This window comes from Perca flavescens, chromosome 2, assembly GCF_004354835.1.
Source record: "Perca flavescens isolate YP-PL-M2 chromosome 2, PFLA_1.0, whole genome shotgun sequence".
Taxonomy (NCBI): domain Eukaryota; kingdom Metazoa; phylum Chordata; class Actinopteri; order Perciformes; family Percidae; genus Perca; species Perca flavescens.
In genome coordinates, this window is record NC_041332.1 from 37,762,394 (window position 1) to 37,787,210 (window position 24,817).

Consider the following 24,817-nt stretch of genomic DNA (forward strand, 5'->3'; position numbering starts at 1 on the left):
ACGTCACATCTGTCAACTTAATGCTTCAGTCAACCTTATATTGATAGGGTGGGGCACCTGGTAAATATCACACACACACACACACACACACACACACACACACACACACACACACACCAGAGAGGGCACAGTAAATAGGTGTTTTGTCGATAGCTGTCCCCACAGCAGAGTCTCATAGTATTTCTGCTGACGTGCTGACTTCAGGAATCAGTGCTTCATTTTTGCTGAGATAAAGGATTTGGGCCAGTTAAATCTTATCATAGTCTATTATGTGTGTGCGTGTTCATTTAGTAGTAGTACATCACAAGTAACAGTGTGCTCTGTCTTCAGAGGCTGCTGACAGTTGGAAGGTGGTGTTATTTTCACCTGATATTACCTTTTCTTTGGCAGATGGAGCTCGCACTTTGGGCACATGCACTCTGAAACACACAGACACACACACATGACTCCAATGGGACCCAGGCGCATTAGTGCTGTCGAGCACACTTCCTCTTCTTTCAGACTGAGGAAGGAGGCTTTCTGTACACACACAAACACAATAGAATGTCCATTAACAGAATGTGACCCTGCACGTGGATTCGGCCTTTTTCAACTTTCTTTTGATAGATCCACTGACCAGAGCGGAGGCTCTTAAAGGTGTTTTATTTTAAATGTGTGTGTGTGTGTGTGTGTGTATATACTCGCAAAACAAAATGTCTCCCTGAATTGTCCATGAATTAATTTTTTCTCACTAATAACACAGACGAACATTATTTTTGATTTTAAACAGGACAAATGCATGCTTTCTGAATATGTATTTTAGAGCAACACTTAAACATACATTCACAAGACCTCACACACGCGCAAAACACACAACTGCTTGTCTTCCGTTGCTGTTTGATCAACACATGATGAAAACAAGTGTGAGAAACGTTCAAAATGTATTTGAGGTCATCCAGATAAAACAAGTCACAAATGAAACATTAGTGTCATTATTCCAACTTTTGAAAAGTATAAAAATACTTATACCACCTTCTGCCAATCCTGTCTGCCCCCTTCTGAGTACTGAACACCTGCTTTTATCCTACACTGTCAGGCCTCAGCCGAGTCTTTCAACAATGTCAGTTATCCCCATCCACAAAAGCAATACAATGATTTCTCTTCCACTAATAGCTTCTCCCCTCCTCTCTCTTACTGAGAGAGTGGATCAACTATATTTTCCCTGACTGGTATCGTCCTTTAAGTAAAGAAACAAGATGTGAGAAAGAAACTGGGGAACAAACACATAAAATACAGAGCTTTTTATTTAACATGTAATAGAATACAGTCAGTGTCATATTTACGCTTAGTACTGTATGTAACCCGGTGCTGCTACAAGTGTTATGTGATATAGCACACAAAGGGAGAAAATAAGAGAATAACCAAGCAAGTGAGAGAAAGACAGGAAGAGAAAGCAAGAGGAGAATACACATTCTTCAAAATAAGACAATGCGTTAACAATTACAACACCACTTGGGAGGTGGAGGCTGGAGAATCAGGCACAAAGCTCTGAAGCAGAACATGAAAAGGACAGAGCGAGAGAGATGATGCATTCATATTTTTATGAAGAGAAAAGGTGGATAGGACAAATTGTCCTCACGATGTTACAATAAAGCTTGTATTGTGAACGAAGAAATGATGGTCCATTGGGAAAATTGTCTTATTTGCAGAGGAGAAAAAAAAGACCTCATGGTCTTATAGGAGTTGTTATGTGTAATGAACCTTTGCACCTCCATTTCACATTGAGTCTGTAAAGAGCTCCATCAGCAGCACAGACAGTCCAAAATAAAACAAAGACAACAGATGACCAGTATTTTTTACCAGCTTTGTCATTTGTGGTTGTTATATACATTTGGAAAATAAAAGCTGGGTAAAATAGCCTGTCTTAGGGTTAGGGAAACTGTCTTGTATGTTGTGTCAGAAACTGCACGGGCACTACTTTGGCTCTTTGACAACCTCATTCTTGTTGCACACTTTTTGAGTTATAAAAAGTATATCAAGACTGCCATGCCTGTGATAAAGGCGGAGCTTGGATGGAGGCATAGTCCATCAGAAATAGAAGCCATGCAGTTCAAAAAGAAAAGTGTCCCAGTATGATTGTGTTTGTTTGAGGTCCACTGCTGCAAACACAACCAATGTAGCTGGCTGCATTGGTTATGCTGGATATGTATCAGATCCAACGAGCAAAGACAGATCAGAGCCAGACCTGGTGCAGCCTTTCGGTTATAGCTGCTACAGTTAAAGTTCATGTCCACACATCCTAGAAATCTCTATACCTAGCAAAAGAAAAACACAAAATAGTGAATAGAAACAAAGACAAATTGTATTCTGCAAAAATCACCTGGTGCATGAATGCTTAGTTTTATGTTTCAAAATGAAAAAAATGAAATGTTTAAGTAGTTAGCATGAACACAAAAGGCTACTATTAATAGGATTGGCAATAGTTTAGACATTATCACTTCTGATTTGCATATTGATTCCGGTCCTCATCAATTCTTGCAATTGTTAATCAATCAATAGCAAATTGAAAGAGCGAGAAAACAAACGTCAAAAATGTCAAAGCAATAATCAATTCTTTTTTTAATCTGATTTAGGCTGCCATTTATCATAAATGACAAGATATTTTATGAGTCTACCGTAATGTATCTCAACCAAGTGGCCATTAATCTGCATCAACAACAGACAGTTGCAATTGTACAGGTTGATAACATGCCATTATCTCATCCACTCTGAAGCTTTAATACAACTGATGCAGTGCAGATCCAGTTTAGAAAGATGTGAAACACTTTCACATTCAAAGCTTTCCACTTACCAGTATGGCTTTTATTGTGAAGCAGCTGCAGCTTCATGTCACAAACAAATAAGGCATACTACTAGTAAAACTGCTTAAATACAAAGTGACTTGACATGTCAAATGCAATACAAATGTTGAGCCTCTTTGTGCAGAAGCATGGGGTCAAGTCATTCAACGGGTATACAGAAAACAGTATGCTTCACTTATATTTTGGACATTTAAATGACAGTCTTTGCCAAGTTAAGATATGTGTTGTGATGGATTTTATTTTTATGTGTATGTGACTCACTCTGTGTCATCAGCAGTGGGTGTGTTATAGCTTTGGAACAGCGGCTGCATGAAGAGCCCCAGAGTTCCCACCACACACACCAAGATGAAGATCCACAGGAACAGACGGTCTATCACCATGGCTACGTACTTCCAGTCTTCTATGATCTGGAACAAAACCAACAACTTTAGATTATTACAGGTTGTTAAGACAGATCAAAGCATCACTATAAAGTATGTGCGTGTAGAGCTCTAAAGGTTTGTGTACTCATAATCCACCTATTTTTATAATTGATCATTTGCTAGACCCCTCCCCCTAACAATGACTGTGCAATGGTAGCTTAGCAACTGGAAATAGGTAAACAGCTTACCACCAACAGTAGTAAATTACTTCCAAGGCCACAGAGCACATCAATAAGTAACTACATTAGTTTGTGGTGTTAAAAGTTACGTAAAATAAAAAGACCCATTTAAGACAAGCACATCCACTGTGTAGCATTTCCCCACTGTTTGAAAGCAGGTTGAGAATGAATCCGAACTAAACCTTTAAAAATCCCAAAGTCACACAATAACACAAACTAACTAGTCTATATCCTTGACATTCAACTTCCGGGATTGCTCCCGTGCAGTTTCCTTCCTCTTTCTTTGTGTTGGAATTTTAAATTCGGTGGATTTCAGAGGACTATGGTTAACTGCTCCTCAGATCTCTGCAGGGTAAATCCAGACAGCTAGCTAGACTATCTGTCCAATCTGAGTTTTCTCTCGCATGACTATTTTGCAGCAGCTCTGTGTGGAGTTTAGCACCGGCCATGACGATTCTGATTGGTTTAAAGAAATGCCATTAAACCAGAGCACATTTTTCTCCCATCCCCGAATGCTATGTGGAGTATCCAGACCTGACGGCAAGGTAAAGTGGTGAAAATATTCTAAAAAAAGCCTTTTTTAGGTGGCTCCGTGTTGATACTCCTGTCTGGTTCTCCAATGTGCCGACTGCCATCTACTGTAGCTATTACACTGACTCTGGATAAGTACCTCATACAACTCCATTTCAAAGAATCCGGACTATGCCTTTAACACCATTGGGTTCTTGTTTAAATACAAGACGGCTGTAGACAATAAAGTCAGCCAGAGACAATGTTTTTAACCAACTAAATGAGCAAACTTATTAAGATGCAGTATTGTATTCCCTGCTGCAGTGTCTATGGAGCTTTTAGGATGCATATCAGGTCATAATTTTAACAGCACTGCAGCCAAAAGGAAGAGGGGCAGCTTGATGAAGAATTTGCCATGAGCAATTACAGCTGCAAAACATGTTTGTGATATGTTTATGATATGTATTAAGTGTGTAAGTTTGGTAGAAGTTTAAAAACCCCAGTTGGGTTAGTCAGTCAGTTTGTGTTCGTATGAGTGTGTGCATGGTTTTCTGAGGTTTTCATAAACAAATATAGATGATTGGCAGAAGGACAAAAGCAAATACTAAAAGATTTAAGACATGTTCCGTGTCTTATCTAGTCCTGATAACCTCTCCATAATCTGCTTTTGTAGGTCTTTTCTTCCCCCATTCTTTCCAATAATACATTCTGTCTTCCCTTTCTTTCATCCTTTGATCCTATCTCTTCCTGCTCTTCATCACTTATTTATTTTTTTAACCACGGCTTTACGTCCTCACCCTATCATCATGATCTTCTGTCTTCATGTGTTCGGCGATGTATCTCACTCCATCCACTGCCTCCTCCACATCCGCATCCCACTGAACAGGCAAAGACCTCCGGAGGTCTGACAACCCACCACCCCCATCCGGGATGTCGTCATCCTTCCAGCAGAACTTGTGCGCCAAGTCCTCATTCACGTAGATGGAGTCGGCATCTGTTCGGATCCCACCGAGTCTGATGTTGGAGTACTGCTTCTTTTCTGTGCCACTCTGGGAATTGTTCTTCCCGACGCTACTCCGGTTGGCATACTTCCTGCGGAGTTTATCACGAGTGTTGAAAGAGCCTGGACGCCTCATGAAGAGGAAGGTGGGGAGGCGGACTAAGAAGAAGTGTTTGACCCAGTCCGGCATGTGGTGGGTGGATGGGGAGCGGTGGTGCACATTGAGGTTACAGACGGAGGTCACAATGGAGAAAGTGACCAGCACCATGGTGAACATCAAGTATTTACCTTAGAGAAAGAAAAGACAAGATGACATCAACAACAAATACATATTTCTGCTTTCACTTGTTTCTAGGTAATCAATAATGAGTCTCAAATACAGTAATTGCTGGCTGCATGTCCAACATGGACAAATAAGTCTCTAATAAAGGCACCGCATGGCTCACATTTTTCAGGACGTACATTTTCACATCACTAACTCCATCAGTACAACATGTACTGAGCAATTCCAAAGGCCCATATGTGAAGTCACATGCAAAAAACCTTGGTGTCATATTTGATAAACAATTCAGTCAAAAAACATTTCCAAACTCAAGCCAATTCGGTCCTTCCATGATATGAACAAAAGTAATTCACGCCTTCATTACATCCAGACTGGACTATTGCAACGTCCTATATTCAGGCCTTCCCCAGTCTTCATTAACTCAACTACAGATGGTACAAAATGCAGCTGCAAGGATGTTGACTGGCACTAAAAAGTGTGAGCACATCACCCAAGCGCTAGTCTCTCTTCATTGGCTCCGTGTTCACTTTAGAATCCAATTTAAGACCCTGCTGATCGCCTTGGAGGCTTTAAATGGTCAGGCCCCGTCTTATATCACAGATCTTATTTACCGGCAGTCAGCCCCAAGGTCTCTTAGATCTGACGACAAATCTCTCCAGTGTGTCCCACGATCAAACCAAAACCAAAAGGTGACAGAGCCTTAGCAGTTGCTGCTCCACAACTCTGAAACCAGCTAGATATCAGATGTGCTCCCTCAGTTTCTGTTTTTAAATCCAGGCTAAAGATACATTTTTATTCATTGGCCTTTTAGCCCACTAATCCCTCAATGTGCTATCATGTCTATAATTCTGTATTTGTGAAGTGCTGCCTGTTGTTGTCGTTGGTATGTTCTCTTTATGTTATCTTTCTGCTTTCTTTATTTTTACATTTTAATGTTCTTTTATACTATTATATATGTTGTACAGAACTTTGGTTGGCATAAGCTGTGTTTAAATGTGCTTAAAAAATAAATAAATCAACTTGACTTACTTTGCTGTTCTTTTGTTGTTTGCTATTAAGTTGCTATTAAGTTAATAGTCAGCAATTCCTGCACATTTTTCATATTAAAAGCCTACGAAGAAAGCAAGGGATATGCCCCTTGAGGTTTTTAATGTGAGTTTGCACAAAATAGCGTAGCATTTTGACGGGGTTCGGTTTCTGCTGAACCTTAGAATTTTTTTCCACCGAACCGAACCCTACGCTTGCACTACGCGCGCTACGCTGGTCGACGTAATGACGACACTGTTGATTACGGGAAGGTGTTTACGTAGGTGGAGCGTTCAATGCAGTAGTAGTAGAAAGAAAAAATGGAACTGGTGAGCAGAAAAAGTGTTGTTTGGCAGTACTTTCAGTCAAAAGAAGGCGATTCAAGTCGAGCTACGTGTTCAATTTGCAATGCCAATTTGTCTCATGGTGGCAAGTACCCTAAACAATACAACACAACATGGCCGCTGTTAAAACATTTGCGTATTAAACATCCAAAAGAATACGAGTTGTGCGTGAAGGAATCTACAGACAGCAGCCAAAATGCAGCAACGTCAGGTACGGCAAAGGAAGGACAGTCACAGCTAAAAACTGGGAGTAGAATTCGGTATTCGGTTTCGGATTCGGCAGAATCTTAACCAGTGGATTCGGTATTCGGCCGAACCCCAAAAATCTGGATTTGGTGCATCCCTATTTATAACACATCAATATGACTGACCTATGAGAGGCACTGCGAGAGAGGTGGGTGGCACTATCTTTGATATCAGCAGCAGGAACACAGTGAGCGCCAGCAGCACTGAGATGCACAGCGTCATCTTCTCCCTGCAATCTGACGGCAGGTAGAACACCAGGATAGCCAGCGACGTGATCAGCACGCACGGGATGATCAGATTAATGGTGTAAAACAGGGGTTTCCGCTTGATCACAAAATCATAGGTGATATCCAGGTAGGTGATGTCGTTGGGGTCCTCGTTTTTGCGCGCCGGGAGCGAGACAATGTCCCACTCTCCGCTCGGCGTGAAGTCGTCGCGGCTGGCAAAGTCGCTGGTGAGGATCAGATCCACTTCTGTGTGGTCGTAGGTCCAGGAGCGGAACTTGAGAGTGCAGTTCTGCTGGTCGAAGGGGAAGTTCTGCACCTCGATGGCGCAGGCCGACTTGTAGATGGCCGGGGGAAGCCAGAAGATGTCTCCTGTGTTGGAGACCACAGCGTTGCAGTAGAAGGAAACCTCGTACACGCCGTCAGCACTGTAAAAGGTTGTGAGTGACATGTAAGATTAGAGAGAGTACAGATTCACAGAGTATAATTACATTAAACACTTGAATAAGACATATTTGAAGTCGGCTAACGTTTGAGGCAGCACTGTAGGCCTTTTTTCCCCTTCATTGCAACGATAATAATCAGACAAACCCAAACTCTCCCTGATGATTGTCTGAAGTGATAATAAAAGCAGACATTGTGTTGCTTTTTTCAATTTGAGAGATGGCCTGTTTGCATGGTTAGGCGAATATACTTTATGTATGTGTTCAGTGATGTATCTGTCTGATCATATTTGCTGTAGATGGATGGTTAAATAATGTCACACAATCGGTCATACTGCAGGTTCTTATTTGCAAGTGCACTGATTGCGTGCCAGTCTCCCATAGGCTATCCCTGGCATTTATTCAGTTGATTGCTCTTGTAAGTGCGCCAGATTGGTGCCAATTATTGTCATGTCTGCATTGTAATGCACAACTTTGCCTCTCCTTGTTATAAAACAACGTGCATCCAAACAACTTTAGCCAATGCAACCTCTTACCTTTACGAATACTATAGCATATCGGATTATCAAAAATTGTTAAGTGTGTATGTGTGTTGTCATGTAGGCTATAGACTGATTGTCTTGGCTTGCATCCATGAAATATTGTAATGTTATAGGCCTATTGCACATTGAGAAAATTTAGATTGGTATTGGGGCAAAAATCGGGAGATGGGAGCCCCTCTGAATATTGACGGGTATTTTGCACACTGTTAAGCACTTACTAACCGGAAGAGAGAATGCAGAAAATGATAATTACAAAATCCCCATAGAAAAAAAACAGGCTTATTTTAGCAGCAGATTTTCTGCTTCAAACGACAATAATGGTGGAAAATATCTTAATACTGTACAAAAAATATACTGTACCTCTATTAATACCATACTGTAATCCATTAATGTTAATGCCGGATTTTTTTTCATTATACTGACTTAAAAACAGCATAATAGAACCAGATCCTCTAACTCAAATACAGACAAACGGATCTTCTTTTTGGTAGAATGACATGCAAATACTTACTTGTTATAGAGCACTATATCAGGAAGCCAGATGTGTTTGGATGGTATTCGCAGCTTCTTGATGCCTTCATACTTCTCTGGGTCCCATCTCAGTCTGTAGTCATTCCACTCCTGCAGAGAGAGCGTTTATGAACTCACAAACACAAACACAAACACACAAAGGCCTAATGTACTGTGTATTGAACACTGTATGTGCACTGGGCAGTTAGAAAGATTGCATTGTACCTGAAACAGCCACACGTTGGTCGTCATTATCTGTTCTCTCTCATTCTGTAAGAAAACAACAATCAGCTTGTGATACAATGAGCATCATGTCCATAAGATTTGACTTTACAATATAAATGGTTGAATTATTACAATGCTGTCCACCGGCAGGGCTTTTAGCACGATAAAAGTCCAAGCCAAAATGCCAAAGCACACCTTAAGGGAGTGGATGCAATAACATAACCATTTTGAGGCAAAATAACATACCTTCCAACACCTTCACAAATGTCACAAAGTTAGACTTAATACAGAGCCGAGTTGTGTTTTATTGTGCAGAAGTTTTAGAGTGCAGAGCGTGCACCCAGAGTAAATATGTGTGGTCATAAGTTAGAGAATATAACACATTATAAATTGTAATATTTAGAATAATTTGAGATTGCAAATATGTAGGATTAAATGTCACACAAGGCATCTGAGATGGGATATGGCTATGACAGGAAGCTAAAGCATCGCATCATTGAAATCAATGGGGGGCCAATGCTGACGTGACTGCACTATAAGATATACTTTCTTTGAACAAAAAAATGTCCAAAATGATTCTTCCGTCCATTTTCTAAGTTGCTTATCCTATTCAGGGTTGCAGGAGGGCTGCGGCCTATCCCAGAATGCATTGGGTGTGAGGTGACGTACATCGGTCACAGGGCTAACTCAAAGAGACAGACAAACAGAGTCAGACTCATTCACACCTACAGGCAATTTGAAGTTGCCAGTTCACCTAACCTGCATTATCATAACCTTTTTGTTATAACACATTTAATAATGTAATATGTATTCAATGCTGTTGTTATACTTATGTAGCTATATTGTTTGAGTTTCATTTAAGGGAAACTGTACTGAAGCAGTAATAAAGTCTGATGTATGTGTATGAGGCATTGTTGTTATTAGTAACACCTGTTTTTTTTCCTATATGAAAAGGGCCTATCGAGAGGAGCAATGGTTGGATTCACGTGATGTGACGTGACTCTTTGAACTAAAATCAACTCCAATGGTCAGGATGTCCCGCCCTAATGGAGATGTCAATCAAACACAGTTGGTACACATCCACACTGTCGTGAGAAGAACATCAGGCTACATAAGTGAAAATACCTGTGTGGGGGTGGGGGGGTGCTGTGGGCCTCCAGGGGCTTTACAATGCAGCTTGCCCATCATGACTTTTTAAAACAAGCATACCGGTGATGTGTCTGTAGGCCGTGATGACCGCTATGACCCCCACATTTAAAACGCAAAGCATGAAATATTACTACATGTTGCAAGTTTGTTATGAGCCGTGATGTGCAAGAATTGCTAGAAGCTTTAAAAGATATGAATCCAAGTTCCCAGGTCAGATTCACAATAATATATATGCCTTGTATGGTTTGAATTTTTTTTTCATAAATCAATGCTATTGGTCACCCTTTAAGTCTGTCTGTTGGTTTTACAAATATTTAAACAGCGATGAGGCGATAACATCTGACTTTGGCGAAGGTAAATAGCTCACTGTAATGTTTTCACGTTCGCCTTTTTTCATTTCCTGAAATGCAAGGACATACAAGGTTTTCACCAGACAGCGACGATATATTTTGTTTGTATGCTTAAACACATTTTGTCACAATCAGGATGTCACCGTTATCAAATAGGTAGGGTAGGGGCCCCAAAGTGAGCCCCAAAGCTTTTCTGATAATGTGTATTTGTGCATGTGTACAAACGTGTTTTTCTATACAAGCATACTTACTACACTGATGAGCTGCGACAGAGACACCTGTATGGAGATGGTGACCTGTTGGCTCTTATTGACAGCTGGTCGGATCAGTTTGTTGTAGCGCTCTGGACCCAACAGGTAGTTCACCAGCCGCTCCTCTGCATTCTCTGCCCTGCTGCCTACAGACCATTCAGAACACAGAGTGGGAAAACATTTTATTTTGAAAGTGCTATACCTTTAAAACCGTACACAAGGTACACATGCATGTACCATTACATGCTCTGCTTGAAATGAACAAAGCATTTGTCTATGGGTAGCGTAACACTGAATATGTCACCACATTATGAGTGTGTGTTGCAGTTCCATGCGTGATACCCTCTCTATCACAGTATGTTTTCAAGCCAGTGTCAACCATGTATGATGAACAATAAACAAGTTGGCTGTAAATGAAGTAAATTTACCAAAGGGCACTAAGGCGATGTGAGCGTGTGTATGGGTGTGTGTCTTGCAGTCTTGCGCTTTACTGCAGGGTTTTAGAGCCAAAGAACAAACAAAAATCCAGTCATGCATCCTTCCCTGTGAGAGGATCCCTGAAGCTTTGTGTTTCCTCAGCCCTAAATTATTGGTTACGTAAAAGTGATCATATAAATAAGTCAGAAGCGGAATGCTTTTGACCCACTCTCATGACTTCCACAGTCATTATGTCTACATTGTCAAACAAACTGACAACAGCACAGAGAGCATTTAATATCTGGAATGCTTCACCCCCTCTGTGCCCCGATGAATTGTCTGTTTTTGTAAGATTACACGCAGGGAAGGCTGAGTGAGCATGCATGTTCTTTTATTTTTACAACAGCGACCTGCTGTTTCAAGTTTTCATGTAACTGTGAGCGCCAATGTGTTTAGCTATTTGGAAGCAAGAGAGGCTGGGGAATCTGTGCGAAGTTAAGAAAAGAACTTCAGCCTGCAGTTTATTGTAACTTCGTAGGATAAATCATTTGCCATAAAGTAAGAACCTGAATAGTCTATTTGTGCAATAGAGATGTTAAAGTTAAACTGAAGGTTAAGCTAATAGTTAGAGCCCTTAATCACATTCAGATTTTATCTGGAGTGGTCTCAATGCAACAGAAAGGCCTGTATTTCCCGTATTAAAGGTCCAATGTGTAGAAATTTCTCCCATCTAGTTGAAATCATATATATTAACTCTCTCGCGCCACGCAGTTCAAAGTAGGTATTACAGCTACGGTAGCCTTCACGCTTCAAAAAGCCGGTCTCTTGCTATTTTCAATCTCCTTTTTCTTTTTCTTGGCAAAGAAGAAGAAATTCCTGAAATTTGGATTTTGAATACGTGTGGTCCTCCATGTTTCCTTCTTCAGACTTGCCGGGGCCAGGAAGCTACGATACCCATTAGCAGCATTAACGGCACCTGTGAGTTTATCATGTGACAGCGAAATCTCAAAAGGCGGAGCTGTATGTCCTGTATGTCCCTTACCGGCTAACGTATTTGTAGATGGCGCATGAATATGGAGCGTCTACCCCAGTTCATGCAAATGTAAAATATCAGGTCAAAAGGAATACTTGGAATTGATGGTGGTGGTAAATGTTTATGAAAAAGGACAAGTTTGTGAACGGGCAACACAGATTTTGATAATGAACAACTAAACACGTTACACACTGGACCTTTAAGGTGTTGCAACGGTCAGTGTAACACTTATCAGTTCAATTTTCTAAGCACAAACGGACATTTGGAAAAAGAGATAAAGGGATTCAAATTTTTCATTTTTTTCCACCTTGATTAAATTATCTAGTTTTTCCAATTTTCAGTTTTTTATTCAGAGGATCAAAAAATTGAAAAAATTACTAAATTGCGTCTGGGCTCCAATTATTCAATACTGCAATGGTTTTCTCTTCCTCTACTTTGCGGAATATGCAGGTCATTAACTGCATATGGACCAAAAAAACTGATAGACTTTGGGGTCAGAGGTGCTTGCAACTGATGGTTTCGAGTGGGGGGCGGGGCGTAGCTAGGCAGAACGAGGGAAAGAATACCATTGCATGAATTATTGGAGCCCAGACGCAATTTTCAAAATTTCTGATCCTCTGAATAAAAACAGAAAATTGGAAAAACTGTTTAAAGATCCAATTTTTTTATTTGTCAAGGTGGAAAAAAATGAAAAATTGGATATTTGAACCCATTTTTCTGTTTTTCCAAATGTCCGTTTGTGCTTAGAAAATTTAACATATGCGTTACTCTGACCTGTAACGCTTTAGGTTACATGGGTGGAAGTAGGTGGCATGGGATGGGTCCATTTTGTGCAGTAGAAGAGTCAAATGATGCTTTTATGGGAATGTGTACACATCCTGAAGAAGAAATCCTGGGTTAACAGAGCAAGTTGTTAACCACTTCTCGTGGTACCCGTTATGTCTGATGAGGGCTTCAGGCTTTGTCGAGCCAGCTAAGGCAAAGAAAGCCTGGTTCTGTCGAACTCGCTTGGTGGTACATCCCTCAGGTCAAGTCTTCAGACCTTCATGGAAATACAAACACTCACAACAACATGGTGGAAGACACCGCAAAGTGCTATGTGCATTCTCGGTGTATTACATCATTTAAATAATTCAAACCTAGATTTCAGGATATCTTTGCCTTGATGGATGTTACAGATTAATGCTTGACTATGTTTCCTGTCATACCAGATCTTTGTCTGAGTCCAGTTGTTTTTGTAGAACAGATATGAACATTGATGGCTCAGATTTTTTCGTTTTCGGTCTTTCTTTAGTAAAGCCCTACTAAAGGATAAGTCCAGCCTACAAGCTAATACAGTTTTGGGGAAAAGACACAAGTCAACACTCTATTAAACATACAATATGTAATTTTCTGCTGCTAGGTGTCGCTCAATCAAAACAATGGATGGTAAACACGGACTTTTGATGATGTTGTGAAGGTCAGGTTAGTAAAAGGAAGCTTTTCTTTCAGGACAGCGGTGGAGACATCGAAGTGTTCTTCCTAAAAGACAGGAGACAGAGCTCTCCGGCGGTAGGTATAAAATAGCCTTCTGTAAATTATTCAAAGTGCCCATCTGCTCTTACTTATGACTATTTTAAAAGTATGACCACTACACATCATTTTTTAAACCCTGTCTCTGAGGCAAAGGTTGAGTGTTATTCAAAGACATGCCACATCCTTCCAATTTGGGACACACAGGGGTCTTCTGAGTTTGTGTCTCTTTCTAAATAAAGTCATAATGGGCTCAGACTGATCATCAAGCTCTACACTAACAATGTAAATCAGATGTTACAGAACACAATTAGGTAAGACAGGTTGTGTAAGATCCTTTCCACAATGTTTTTTTTAAGGCAACATGAACTAAACAACACGCACACATTGGAACCTGCCAATGTTGTTTTGCTATTTACAGAAACAATACGATGACAAAACATAACGCACAGAGAATAGCTACATAAGCTACACTTAGGGCCGTAGCTATTATTAAGAACAGTGAGGTCATGTCCTTCATATTCTAGCCTGAGGACTTGTTTACACTCTACAAATACACCCAAACTACCTTTTGAAATTAATGTTTTTGAAATTGGGCAGTTACTGTTAAGAAATCATGTAAAGGAAATGTAATTTCAATAAAAGAAAGTGAGTTGGTGGTTTACCACCACATTGACATTCCTGTCATGTAAAGAAGGGTTTGAGTAGCATTTAACTATAGAGAGATAGAAATGGTAACATAAATAATTAAATGTAAAAAAAGAAGACAATTTTATTGCCTTTTTTTTTACAAACTATAGTCAAAGAATTCTAAGAGTGGCCCCAAGCTACACTGATGGAATCAAATGACCCGATTCTGTTATGATTTGTTCAGATTATCTTCCTGGTTGTTAGAGAATATAAAGGAATACTACAAGCAGGCTACTGCAACATTTTGAAACATGCAGTAGGCTACTTTGAACCGTTGCCTGTTTACTTTGGGTAATTTAAGTACATACAAATCCAATGGCTGATGTATAGGGATGTAGCATGCCAAAAAAAAAACGCAGCAGTTTGTTCAGTCTGTCTTCTTGGAAGATTTCTCACAGTAAGATTTACTGAACACTGACAGCAAAGAAGCAATTTGTGATTTAGCTCAAGATTTAATTAAAACGGTCAATATCAAATTAGTGCCACCCTTAATGTGACCTGTGCACGATTATCTACCGGACACTGCATCCATTCATTTTTGTGGTGAGTTATCTCTCTTCTGCAGTTTACTCAGACCTAATTAACTCAAGGTGTTCTCTCCCTCTGTGTGTGTGTGTGTGTGAGAAAGAAAGAGATAGAGAGAGAGAGAGAGAGAGAGAGAGAGAGAGAGAGAGAGAGAGTGACTATTAGTTTTTGTCTTCGTGTTTTCAAAATAGCAAAGTGATGTGATGCGTGCTTCAGCACCGTGGACAGCGTCTTCACTTATGATTATTGTCAACAATGACAATCATCGTCATCTCAGTGAAATACACATCCATACTTGGGTCGATTTAAAGAATATGAAAGAACTCACTTGTGAGAGAGAGAATGAAGAGCAGGAGAACAGTGTTGATAGTCATCTCCTTTCCGCTTCCCTGGACACACTTGCTACTTTCTTGTCTTTCTTGTCCTCCAAAAAAAAGAAGTCCCTTGAATGTGAACAGCGGAAATACACAGTGTTTAAATATTCCGCCGTGATGCAGCAAGTCTTCTTTCTTTACAACTCCCTTCTTCTCTTCTCTGCGCTGGTTGACACACACACACACACACACACACACACACACACACACACACACACACACAGACACACACACACACACACACACACACACACCTGCTCCGGTTGGTCGTTTATTTCTGGAATTTTCAGCAGCGCAAAAAATATATATATTAAAGAAGAAACTTCTCTAATATAATAAACAGGTCATTTTTAGAACATCGTTGGTCTTTTATTTTATAGCCGACTACTATTAGATGAGCTGGGCTGCCCATTGCGCGCCGCTGCCTCAGCACGGGGACATTTAGACCACTCGCGATCCGAATCAAACCGTCCAAATGAGTGTTGTTGTTGTTGTTGTGGTCCAAAATAAAAATCTTCATTTAACTTCTTCTTCTTCTGTGGATAGAACCCACCAGCAGCGCCCACCCGCGTCGCTCTCCTCTGATGGAGCGCAGGCAAGTTCTAGTGCGTTAAGAAATCGGCGCAGAAAGTGCACTCGGGCAGATAAGACGCTTGTTGTCGGCTACATGTGTTACCTCAGGGTAACTTCGTTTAAAGTCCATAAAGAGGACAGGGAGGGATTTTCCATGAGCGTCCGTGTTTTCCTCAAGAGGAGAAGCGGAAGAAGGGAGGAGGGGGGGATAGGGGGGGCGGGGAGGTGTGTAAAGCGAGTGCTCCTTGGGCTTCGGACCGGAGTGGAAAAAGACTCACGTCACGCTCTGAACTGCTGTTCAGCTGCCAGTCTGTCTGGATGGCCTCTGTTCTGCTAGTGGTGCTTTGATAGCCTACTTTAGGCTACATGGATGGCACGGAGTGATCCCAAACTTGAACAACACTGCAGAGAGCGAGGGAAATCCACACGGCACCACACCATACGAGGGGTGTAACCGGAAATATACACCCATCTGATATAGAATGTGTTTGTAGCATATTCTGTAATGATGCCTGTATAGGCGCACGATTACGCAAAGTGAGCTAAGTTTGAATTGTAGCTTACTTGGACCTTAATGTAAATATTAGCAGTTTGGTCACTGGGATATGCTTTGAAATAATAATAAGCAGACGCCGATAGAGTGCCAGCTGTGAGCAGATGTTGTCATGATGAGATAGGGGAGGGAGTGGAGGATAGGGAAGAGGATTTCCTTCTATTGTTCAGTGAAATAACACACTTAAAATGGAATAAAAACAAATATAAACATGTAAATATACAAATATACACAAATGTTATATATACTGCTCCACACTGCCTGCAAAATAAGAATCTTTATTTTTAGAGATAGCTAACTTTTAATAACTATTTGTTTTATATTTTTTCACACATTTTTTTTTTTTTTTTTTTTTAAAGGAATTACACTTACAATTTCTTCAAATTATATGTAGCCTACTCATTCTCTGATACTGGAAATCGGGGTCTAAGAATACGCAAATATAATATATATTTCAAAACTGCAGGTGAATGCGAAAGCCTTCTAGTGTCAAAGTCAAAAATCAGAGTAAAGTTACAATATGCAAAACACATTTTTGAGCAGAGGGGGGGGGGCTTTAAAATCACAAAAGAATGTGAGAAGTGGGAATTGCAGTCACCACAGATTTCTTAATTAATTCACCATCAGCAGGCTTTCTGTATCTCTAATGTCTGAAGAACAACAATTTATGTTGACTTCTTTAATTGAAAGATGATTTATTTTGAAACGTAGCGTATGTGGGCTCTGTTAAAAGACACCTCTATAGTGGAGCTATAATGTATCCTGCTCATCTTACTATCCTACATCATCTGCCTTAGAGCCGCTATACAGAGTACTTAGTTATATTGCATATAGTGTGTGTGGGCTTGCCTTTATACTCATTCCAAGAGTGTTTTTAACAGCTGGACCGAGTGCACATGGCTACGATTTCCCATCACACTAAGAGGAGAGTCATGTCGCAGGCCACTCTGCTTCTGAAGTCACAGTGAAAAGAGAGAAAGGCTTGGGTGTGAAAGCAATAAAGAGAAGAGGACATGAACAGGCCACCCTTTTTTTTGTTGCTATTTCTGCGTGTCGCTTATGAATAACCCATTGAATATTCAGTAGCTGACAGTTGCAAGAATTGATTCCTCTTGGCCAGGGAGATTGGTTGAAAACCTGGATTTTTTGAGACACCTCCACAAGCAGGATATGAAAAACAAAACAAATAAGAAAACCAAAAGGAAAGATTAAAACACACTTTCATGATTTAATCTAAATCCCACACACACACACACACAATCTCCTAATGCCTTTCCACTCACAAAATCTCCTAAAACAGAACTAATGAACTCAGACAAAGACTGACGAGAGATTTACTTGTGTGCCATTATTGATGGGTTTAGCATGTGAATAAATCCCTCACAGTCCAGGCCATATAACTAACACATTACTCCTTTACACGGCCCAGTGAACATTTCAATCCGCCATAATGGAAGTGTGTGTCTGCTTCAGTCAAGTTAACTGGCACGAGCGCGCCACAGTTTACGGCAATTGACAACACCCCTCCCGCTCTAACTCTTCTGCTCCATCCCTACCTTTTCTCTCTCACACAGGCGGCTTTAGGTTGCTAAACAACAGCGCCAAGATGATACCTGACACACACACACACACACAGTCTGGACACACTGTGTTTGGTAGGGCCAATATATCAACGTAACACACAGTGGAGGAGTTACTCTGTTAGAGCTCTACTCTTGTTGGTTTTTAATCTTTATTTATCCAGATAAGGTCTGCTGAGTGTGCATGTTGGAAAGATTGCTGTGCCTGCGGCAAACAACCTCCAGTCCCTTCCCATTCATAAATGAGTTAGCTAATGTTAGCCAAAGAACAGCTCCAGTGGAGGATGGTTATTCTGTCAGAAAATAGTAATATAGTAGTAGTTTATAATGCTCAAAATTAAAGCCCCATAGGCCAAGATATCCTGACTTTTAGGCCATAAACATTCATCCCATATTTCCCATAATGCAACTCAATAGCATAGTTCATTAGAGCACTCCCCCCCCCCCAACACACACACACACACACACACACAGAGACACTGCCTGCCCGATACAGCAAATGCTACACCCTCAGTTTGTAACGCAGGTTATACATTTGTAACCTCTAAGCCCAAACTGAGATAAACCATGAAAGCATCACTACGGTACCTGGTATTAACATCTCCTCTGTATCTGGATACATTATCTTGATGATGACATCCGATCCATGGATCTTTGCATTTACACCTTGTGTTAAATGAATCAAACCTTAATATGCAAATGAGTTAGATTGCGTTCTTTTTTCAGATTCAGATAATGTATCCAGGTGCATTTTAATCCCAAATGGGATACATATATCATCATGAGGGTTATTTTCTCCTTAGGTCCAAGTAAACTGACCTTTTTGGTGGAGGGCCTTATAAAGTTCTTAAGTCGTCTTGCAGGAAGAATGAGCTTCAAATAAGATGTGGCAGGCAGGGGGTGGGCAGCAGAGTAGCAGATAAATATGTGGCCCAATAATAGGAGCATGGGGATAGAAATAAAGCAGACAGCAAGAAGGCAGGAAACAACCAAGTTGTGCATCAAAGCATGAAACAAGCCTGTACCAAGAGTCATAATTATATTAAGGGAATGTTTTTAGTGCAGACCAGAAGCAAAAGCTAGGCACTGGATGATGGTTTTTCAAAGATACTGAAAAGAAGTCACTATGAGTTCATAATGTAAAGGTTGTGTGCAGGGCAGGCTGTTCCCCGGGAAACAAGTCACTCCATCTTCTCTAGAGTGAATCAGTGCGTACTAGATATGTACAACTCAGCCTGAGGGTCTGAGATTTGAGTGTCATTGGCTCAGGTGTGGGATGTGATAGGGTAACATTGAGTGAGAAGGAGATAGAGTCTAGGAAAGAAGCCTGCGGAAATTTTCTGCTCCCCTGCTCATACCTGATAAGTGTAGTCGTACAGATCAAACACAAAACATCAGACCCAAGGGCACCACTTACTAGACCCTGCATCTTCTGACAAAACCTGATAATCTGGGTATTATTTGTATGGCATAGTTTGAAATGTTCAGTTGCAAGTGTTGAGTGTGAGAGAAAAAAAATCAGTGGTGTTTTGCCAAACCTACATTCAAAATTTTTTTATGTATTTCCAATTTCCAGTATTTCTAATTATTCACATCCATGGTGTTTGAACTGATTTAAAGGTCACATATGATGCTCATTTTCAGGATCATACACCCTAAAAAATGCTGGGTTATTTCATCTACCCAACTGCTGGGTTATGAAATGTTTTACCCATTATGGGTTATTTATATAGAAGTTGGGTTATTTTGTGCAACTCATGCGTTGAGTCAAAATCCATCAACCCAACATACATCGGTTGACCCAGCACTTGGGTTGTTTGTGCTTCGAACGTCATCAGATCATCACCAGAGTCCACACACCGAGCACTTGTCAAAGCAAAGAACCAGTCTGGTCATCCAACGAGGCAAATAAATAATAAAAGGTTTGTGTACACTAGCTACATGTCTAATTCACATTGTCTGTGTTGCGTTACCTATTAAAGTACTATCTTTATATTGTGAGGCTAGTTGGTTAGTTTGGCTAACAACGTAGCTAGCTAACGTTAGCCATTTAGCCGTTATCATGGAAGCATGGATAGCCTACAGCTTATCCGTTTGGTCTGAATTATATTAATGAATTAATGAAACAAGTTCATAATGCCCATGGGCATATGGTCATGTTTATTCAGTTCACCAGGCTAATTTGCCAGCTAGTTTCAAGCTAGCCAGGTGATTCGCCAGTTAACAAACTATCTAGCTAGCTGGCTAAAACTATCTAGCTAGCTAGCTAGCTAGATAGTTTACTAGCCAACAGGCTGTCAGTTAGTTGCTTTGCTAGCTATATTATTTTAACTGGCTATAAATGAACGCGCTTGTTTTTCCTGAATCTTTTAATGTGAAATGTGAAGGCATAACAGTGTATGACTGATTAAAGTATGTAAAAACAGTGAGATAACCTGATATGTCTGACTAAATGCATTTATGTGCATTTATTTAAGTAATGTGGTGACCCACAATAGATAAGAACAAATGCTTTTTTAAAATGGTGGCCTGGCAAACGACAAGGGCCACTTGAGTTAAGGGTTAAGAAATATATAATAAAAAGTTTGGGAACCACTGCTGTACTGTTGTACTGACACTCGTGCCCTGAAGGCTATGCTTTGAGCAGCCACAAATATTCTTGTAAAAAGGTAAAAACAATTCACATGCATGCAATTTGTCATATGAATTGTATAGATAGAGAGGGAGGATTGTGATGCTAAATAAAATGGCTGTTATCTTTACATTGGATTACATTCTGCTTTTGGTCTGCATTGCTTTTACATGGTGATATCTGAATAGTTAATACAATAGCAATTGTATCTTTGCTTAAGCTCTTTTTATGTTTGTTTCAGATCAATGGATAGCTTTGTCATTAACACTTTGACAGAGTGCCAGACCTTGTCAAAAGATTTAAAAGGTAAGAAATATTTTTTCCCATCCACAGCACATCAAGTCTGAATTGCTACTAAAGCCCTTTTCAGACATGAATTCTTATGAAATATAATTTCCTCTTTTTTTCAATAGCTTCCATGTAATATGTCAAAGTGACTCCAATAGATGAATAGAGCCAGCCACTGGATTCCTGGAGGAAAGGCCGCGGAACGTCAGGAAGCGGCTTAGATCAACCAGCAGGTTGCAGAGCACGGCACAGACACCACCACAAACGCCAGATGATGGCGCTCTAGCAAGGGCTCTCATACCAGGTAATTATTAAACTGAAAAATGATTTGATGAAGCAAAACATCCATATTTCAGTGAATGACAACTTTCTTGTTCTTTTTTACAGAATGTACCATATCAGACGAACGTGGGTCACAGCTTAAAGAATGGTTGGGAAATAATTCTCAGCCCCTCAGCCAGATAGAGAACTACATGCCGAACACAGCAGTCTACAGGGCCAAGTGTATTAGGGACAACAATTGGACCATTGATCAGATCCTCGAAGAGTTCCCTCTCCTAATGACCAAAGGCATGGTAGGTATAGGGAAATATGATCTTACATATAAGGATGCATTGTTTATAATGTTTTATTAGTGTGCCACATTGAATTGGTTTTAAAAATGTGTTTTCCATTTTATAGATTGCACAGGCTTGTCCTGCAAGGGGATGCTGCATCAAAGTTGTTTGAAACTTGGTCACGTGAAATGCCAGGAGGGGAGTCTAAAATGGTAAAGTTCATTCAAAGTAGAATACTTGCTTGCAAGTAGAGCTAATGGCTCTTAATAGCAGCTTTTTAATAGGAATTTGAATTTGTTCACTATAGACCTGTTGAATGTTCAGCCAGTTCATTCGTAATTGTTGTTTTGCTCTGAATTATTTCCTACCTGAGTGATATGAACTGCACCAGTTCCACTATATTGTTGATATAATAAATTTTTTTCAAAGATTCCATTATGTTGTTTTGTTTTTGTATTGTTTAAGTGTTTATTAAATAATATATGCATACATCTAGCATGTATTCTGTTCTAGGTTTGTAGTTTAACAGTTTTATTGCAATTTATTTTCTTAAATTGTACTGTAATGTGTTAGAATTAATCTGGCATATGGGTTAATTTTGCCCAGCATTTGGGTACACTATATAAGAAATATGTAGTTGAATCAACCCAGAATTGTAATTAATTTGACCCAGCATTTGGGTACACTATATAACAAATGTATGTAGTTGAATCAATCCAGAATTATAATTAATTTGACCCAGCATTTGGGTAGAATATTTAACTCATCTGTTGGGTTAAAAATGACCAACCCATCTTGCTGGGTCAAATTAACTACTGTTGGTCCGGTGCAATAGTGATCCAGCGGTTGGGTTATAAAACAACCCAAGTTGGGATATTTTTAACCCATCATTTTTAAGTGTGTACTTGTATTTTGGGTTTCTACTAGAACTTGTAGGACATGGAAATAAACTATTGAATCTTGAACATGTTTACATCCTTTAATGTTCAAAAAACATTATTTCTCTCATACTCTGTCTGAATATACCTGTATTTACCCTCTCTTGGGTCTTCCACATCATGCACATGTCATATTAGCCGGGGAATGACTGTAACGGCACTGGAGCAGCACTTTATAGCATTTATATAGCTTTATATAGCATATAGTGACATCACACCCTTATGGGAGTCCAGACGGCTCGTTTCTTTGTGAATTTAGGGTTTCGATACTTTCACAGTATTTATAGGCAAAAGCAGTGGTTCTCAATCTGGAGGTCACAAGATCATTTCTGTGGGTCGCCAGATGACTGGGGAGAAAACAAATAACATTCTAGACTGGGGAATGTTGCTTTTGCATTACTGTGTGAGTTTGGTACACTTAATGTATTATATTCAGAGCTTCATTTGTAAATGAGGAGGTCCTGAAACACAGAAAGGAGTCAGGGGAAGAGAAAAAGTCACAAACATCCACAGAGCCTGGAGCGCATTGGACAACGGCTAGGTGCTAGCTGCTAAAACTAAACTGTGATTAAAGCGAACCATTATTTGTTTACATGTATCAATCAGAGCATTTGGAAAAATCACTCAAAATCAGCAAGGGGAGGCATGTAGAAACAGCTGTTTACACCAGTTTGCGGCTCTCTTTCTTTCGTTGTAAAGGAGGGTAAGGGGGTCGCGAACAACAACTTCAGTATTCTGGGGGTCGCGACTCTAAAAGGTTGAGAACCACTAGAGCCGGTTGCACCAACAGGGCTTACGCCTGGTCTTAAGCTAGGTAGGTCTTAACTCAGCATTCTAAGTCCGACCTAATAGTTATGCTAGTTGCACCATCTTGGCTTAAGGCGTAACTCTTGCCAAAATGCAACCTAGGATCTTTTTGTGAATGTACCTGAGTCAAACTTTCGTTTAAAAGAATTGCCACTTTTAAGATTTACTGTATTTTTGTTTTTCAGTCAAATGGCCTTTTGAATGGGAGTGCTAGGGGCACTTTTATGTTAGCCTCAAAATAGCTATTTTTAAAACACTAAGAAGGCTCGACACAACATGAAACTTTGCTCGAAGTATCACCAGGGGCTCTACACCTTAACAAAAGCATTGACAACATTGTTTGTATAGAGTTTACTAAAAAGAAAGGTTTTGAACAACTCACCGTAGCTCTTGTTGTTTCCAGCCGCTACCACCTTGGCAGTCAAAACGAGTCGATATCCGAATGCGAATGAACAGACTCCATATGAGGCTCCTTTTTCAACTTCGAGGTCAATATTGTTTTTCAATAACGACAAAGCAAGAAATAATCCGTGCATTTATATGGAACTAAACTTTAGGAGCTTTCCATCTTTACTCTCCTCCCTGTTACGTTGCATTTGGAAATCGATTGTTTTTGACTGATAAAATGGCTGCGGCCGGAAACAACAAGAACTACCTTTCTTTTTAGTAAACTCTGGGTACAAAAAACAATGTTCTCAATGCTTTCGTTAAGGTGTAGAGCCCCTGGTGATACTTCAAGTAAAGTTTCATGTTGTGTCGAGCCTTCTTAGTGTTTTAAAAATAGCTATTTTGAGGCTAACATAAAAGACCATTTGACCAAAAAACGACGGTGAATCTTAAAAGTGGCGTTTCCGTCCTAATTATGTTTTTAAACGAAAGTTTGACACGGGTACATTCACAAAAAGACCCTAGGTTGCATTTTGGCGAGTTATGCTTTAAGCCCTCTTCTCGCTAAGACCGGGCGTAATTCTTACACCTAGTCAGTAGCAGGCGTAAAGTTGAAATCTAAGGGCTCCTTCACACTGGCTGCGTGGTGTGAGCGTGTCAGCTACGTGGAGTGTCCGTTTTTATTTTGGCTCCCATGTTAACAGGTTAGAGCTTGCACTGCTTGCGTGACATGCACATCTCAGGCGCGGCTTGAGCAATGCCAAAAACATGTGCATGCACAACGCTTATTTTTCAAGTGCAGACCTGCCAACCACAAAAACTTTTTTGAGTAGAAACTTGCGGATTTATTGTCAAAGTTCTGTTTCATGAACACGGCGGCACGCATGCGGAAAAAATGTGCCATTACCGCTGTCTTTGACGTCATTTTGGCTGGTTGGGCATCAGTATAGTGTATCATTTAGTTCACATGCTTACCAATCACTTCACCTGGTCATAGGACATACAGTTATATCCCCACTCACCACCATATTCAGTTATTCAACATATAAATTCACTATGAGGGAAGCAAGAACATTTTTAATGAAAAGATGTATTTTCACATCAAAGAACATTCACTTCAACTTGGACATCTGACAAAGGGGAAGGGTTTAAAGGTTTATGACCCTTATCAGAGACCTTCATAGACCTTAATAGACCTTTAACATAATATAAATAACTTAAACTCACAGAAGAAAATATGTCCTTTTGAACATTGACAACTGGCAAACTATTGAAAGATAAAATCACTGAAGCTGTGTCATGTAATTTCTAAATAAACATTTTACTGTTGAGTTGTATCACTTGTGGCAGTGGCAGCTGCTCTAGACTGTGTTGCCTCATAGGTAGCTGCCTTGGCCTTCCTCAGAA

The 24,817-nt window shown here is 40.1% G+C and overlaps 1 protein-coding gene across 4 annotated transcripts in view; it reads right to left on the minus strand.

Moving 5' to 3' along the window:
- Positions 1 to 1,265: 1,265 nt before the first annotated feature.
- chrnb5a (cholinergic receptor, nicotinic, beta 5a) overlaps positions 1,266 to 24,817 on the minus strand; it is a 33,600-nt gene continuing 10,048 nt past the window's right edge. The window contains exons 2-10 of one of the 4 annotated variants that reach the window (XM_028598388.1): positions 17,071 to 17,174; positions 15,050 to 15,164; positions 10,545 to 10,690; positions 8,795 to 8,839; positions 8,571 to 8,680; positions 6,976 to 7,502; positions 4,749 to 5,239; positions 3,102 to 3,247; positions 1,266 to 2,294 (exon numbers count right to left, since the gene is read on the minus strand). In XM_028598388.1, the coding sequence (XP_028454189.1) occupies positions 2,279 to 2,294; positions 3,102 to 3,247; positions 4,749 to 5,239; positions 6,976 to 7,502; positions 8,571 to 8,680; positions 8,795 to 8,839; positions 10,545 to 10,690; positions 15,050 to 15,164; positions 17,071 to 17,082 (1,608 nt within the window). In that variant the 5' untranslated portion in view covers positions 17,083 to 17,174 and the 3' untranslated portion in view covers positions 1,266 to 2,278. Of the gene's footprint in view, positions 2,295 to 3,101; positions 3,248 to 4,748; positions 5,240 to 6,975; positions 7,503 to 8,570; positions 8,681 to 8,794; positions 8,840 to 10,544; positions 10,691 to 15,049; positions 15,165 to 15,349; positions 15,841 to 15,946; positions 16,414 to 17,070; positions 17,175 to 24,817 lie in introns of those variants that run through there. The other 3 variants (XM_028598395.1, XM_028598389.1, XM_028598386.1) reach the window with 3 other exon arrangements.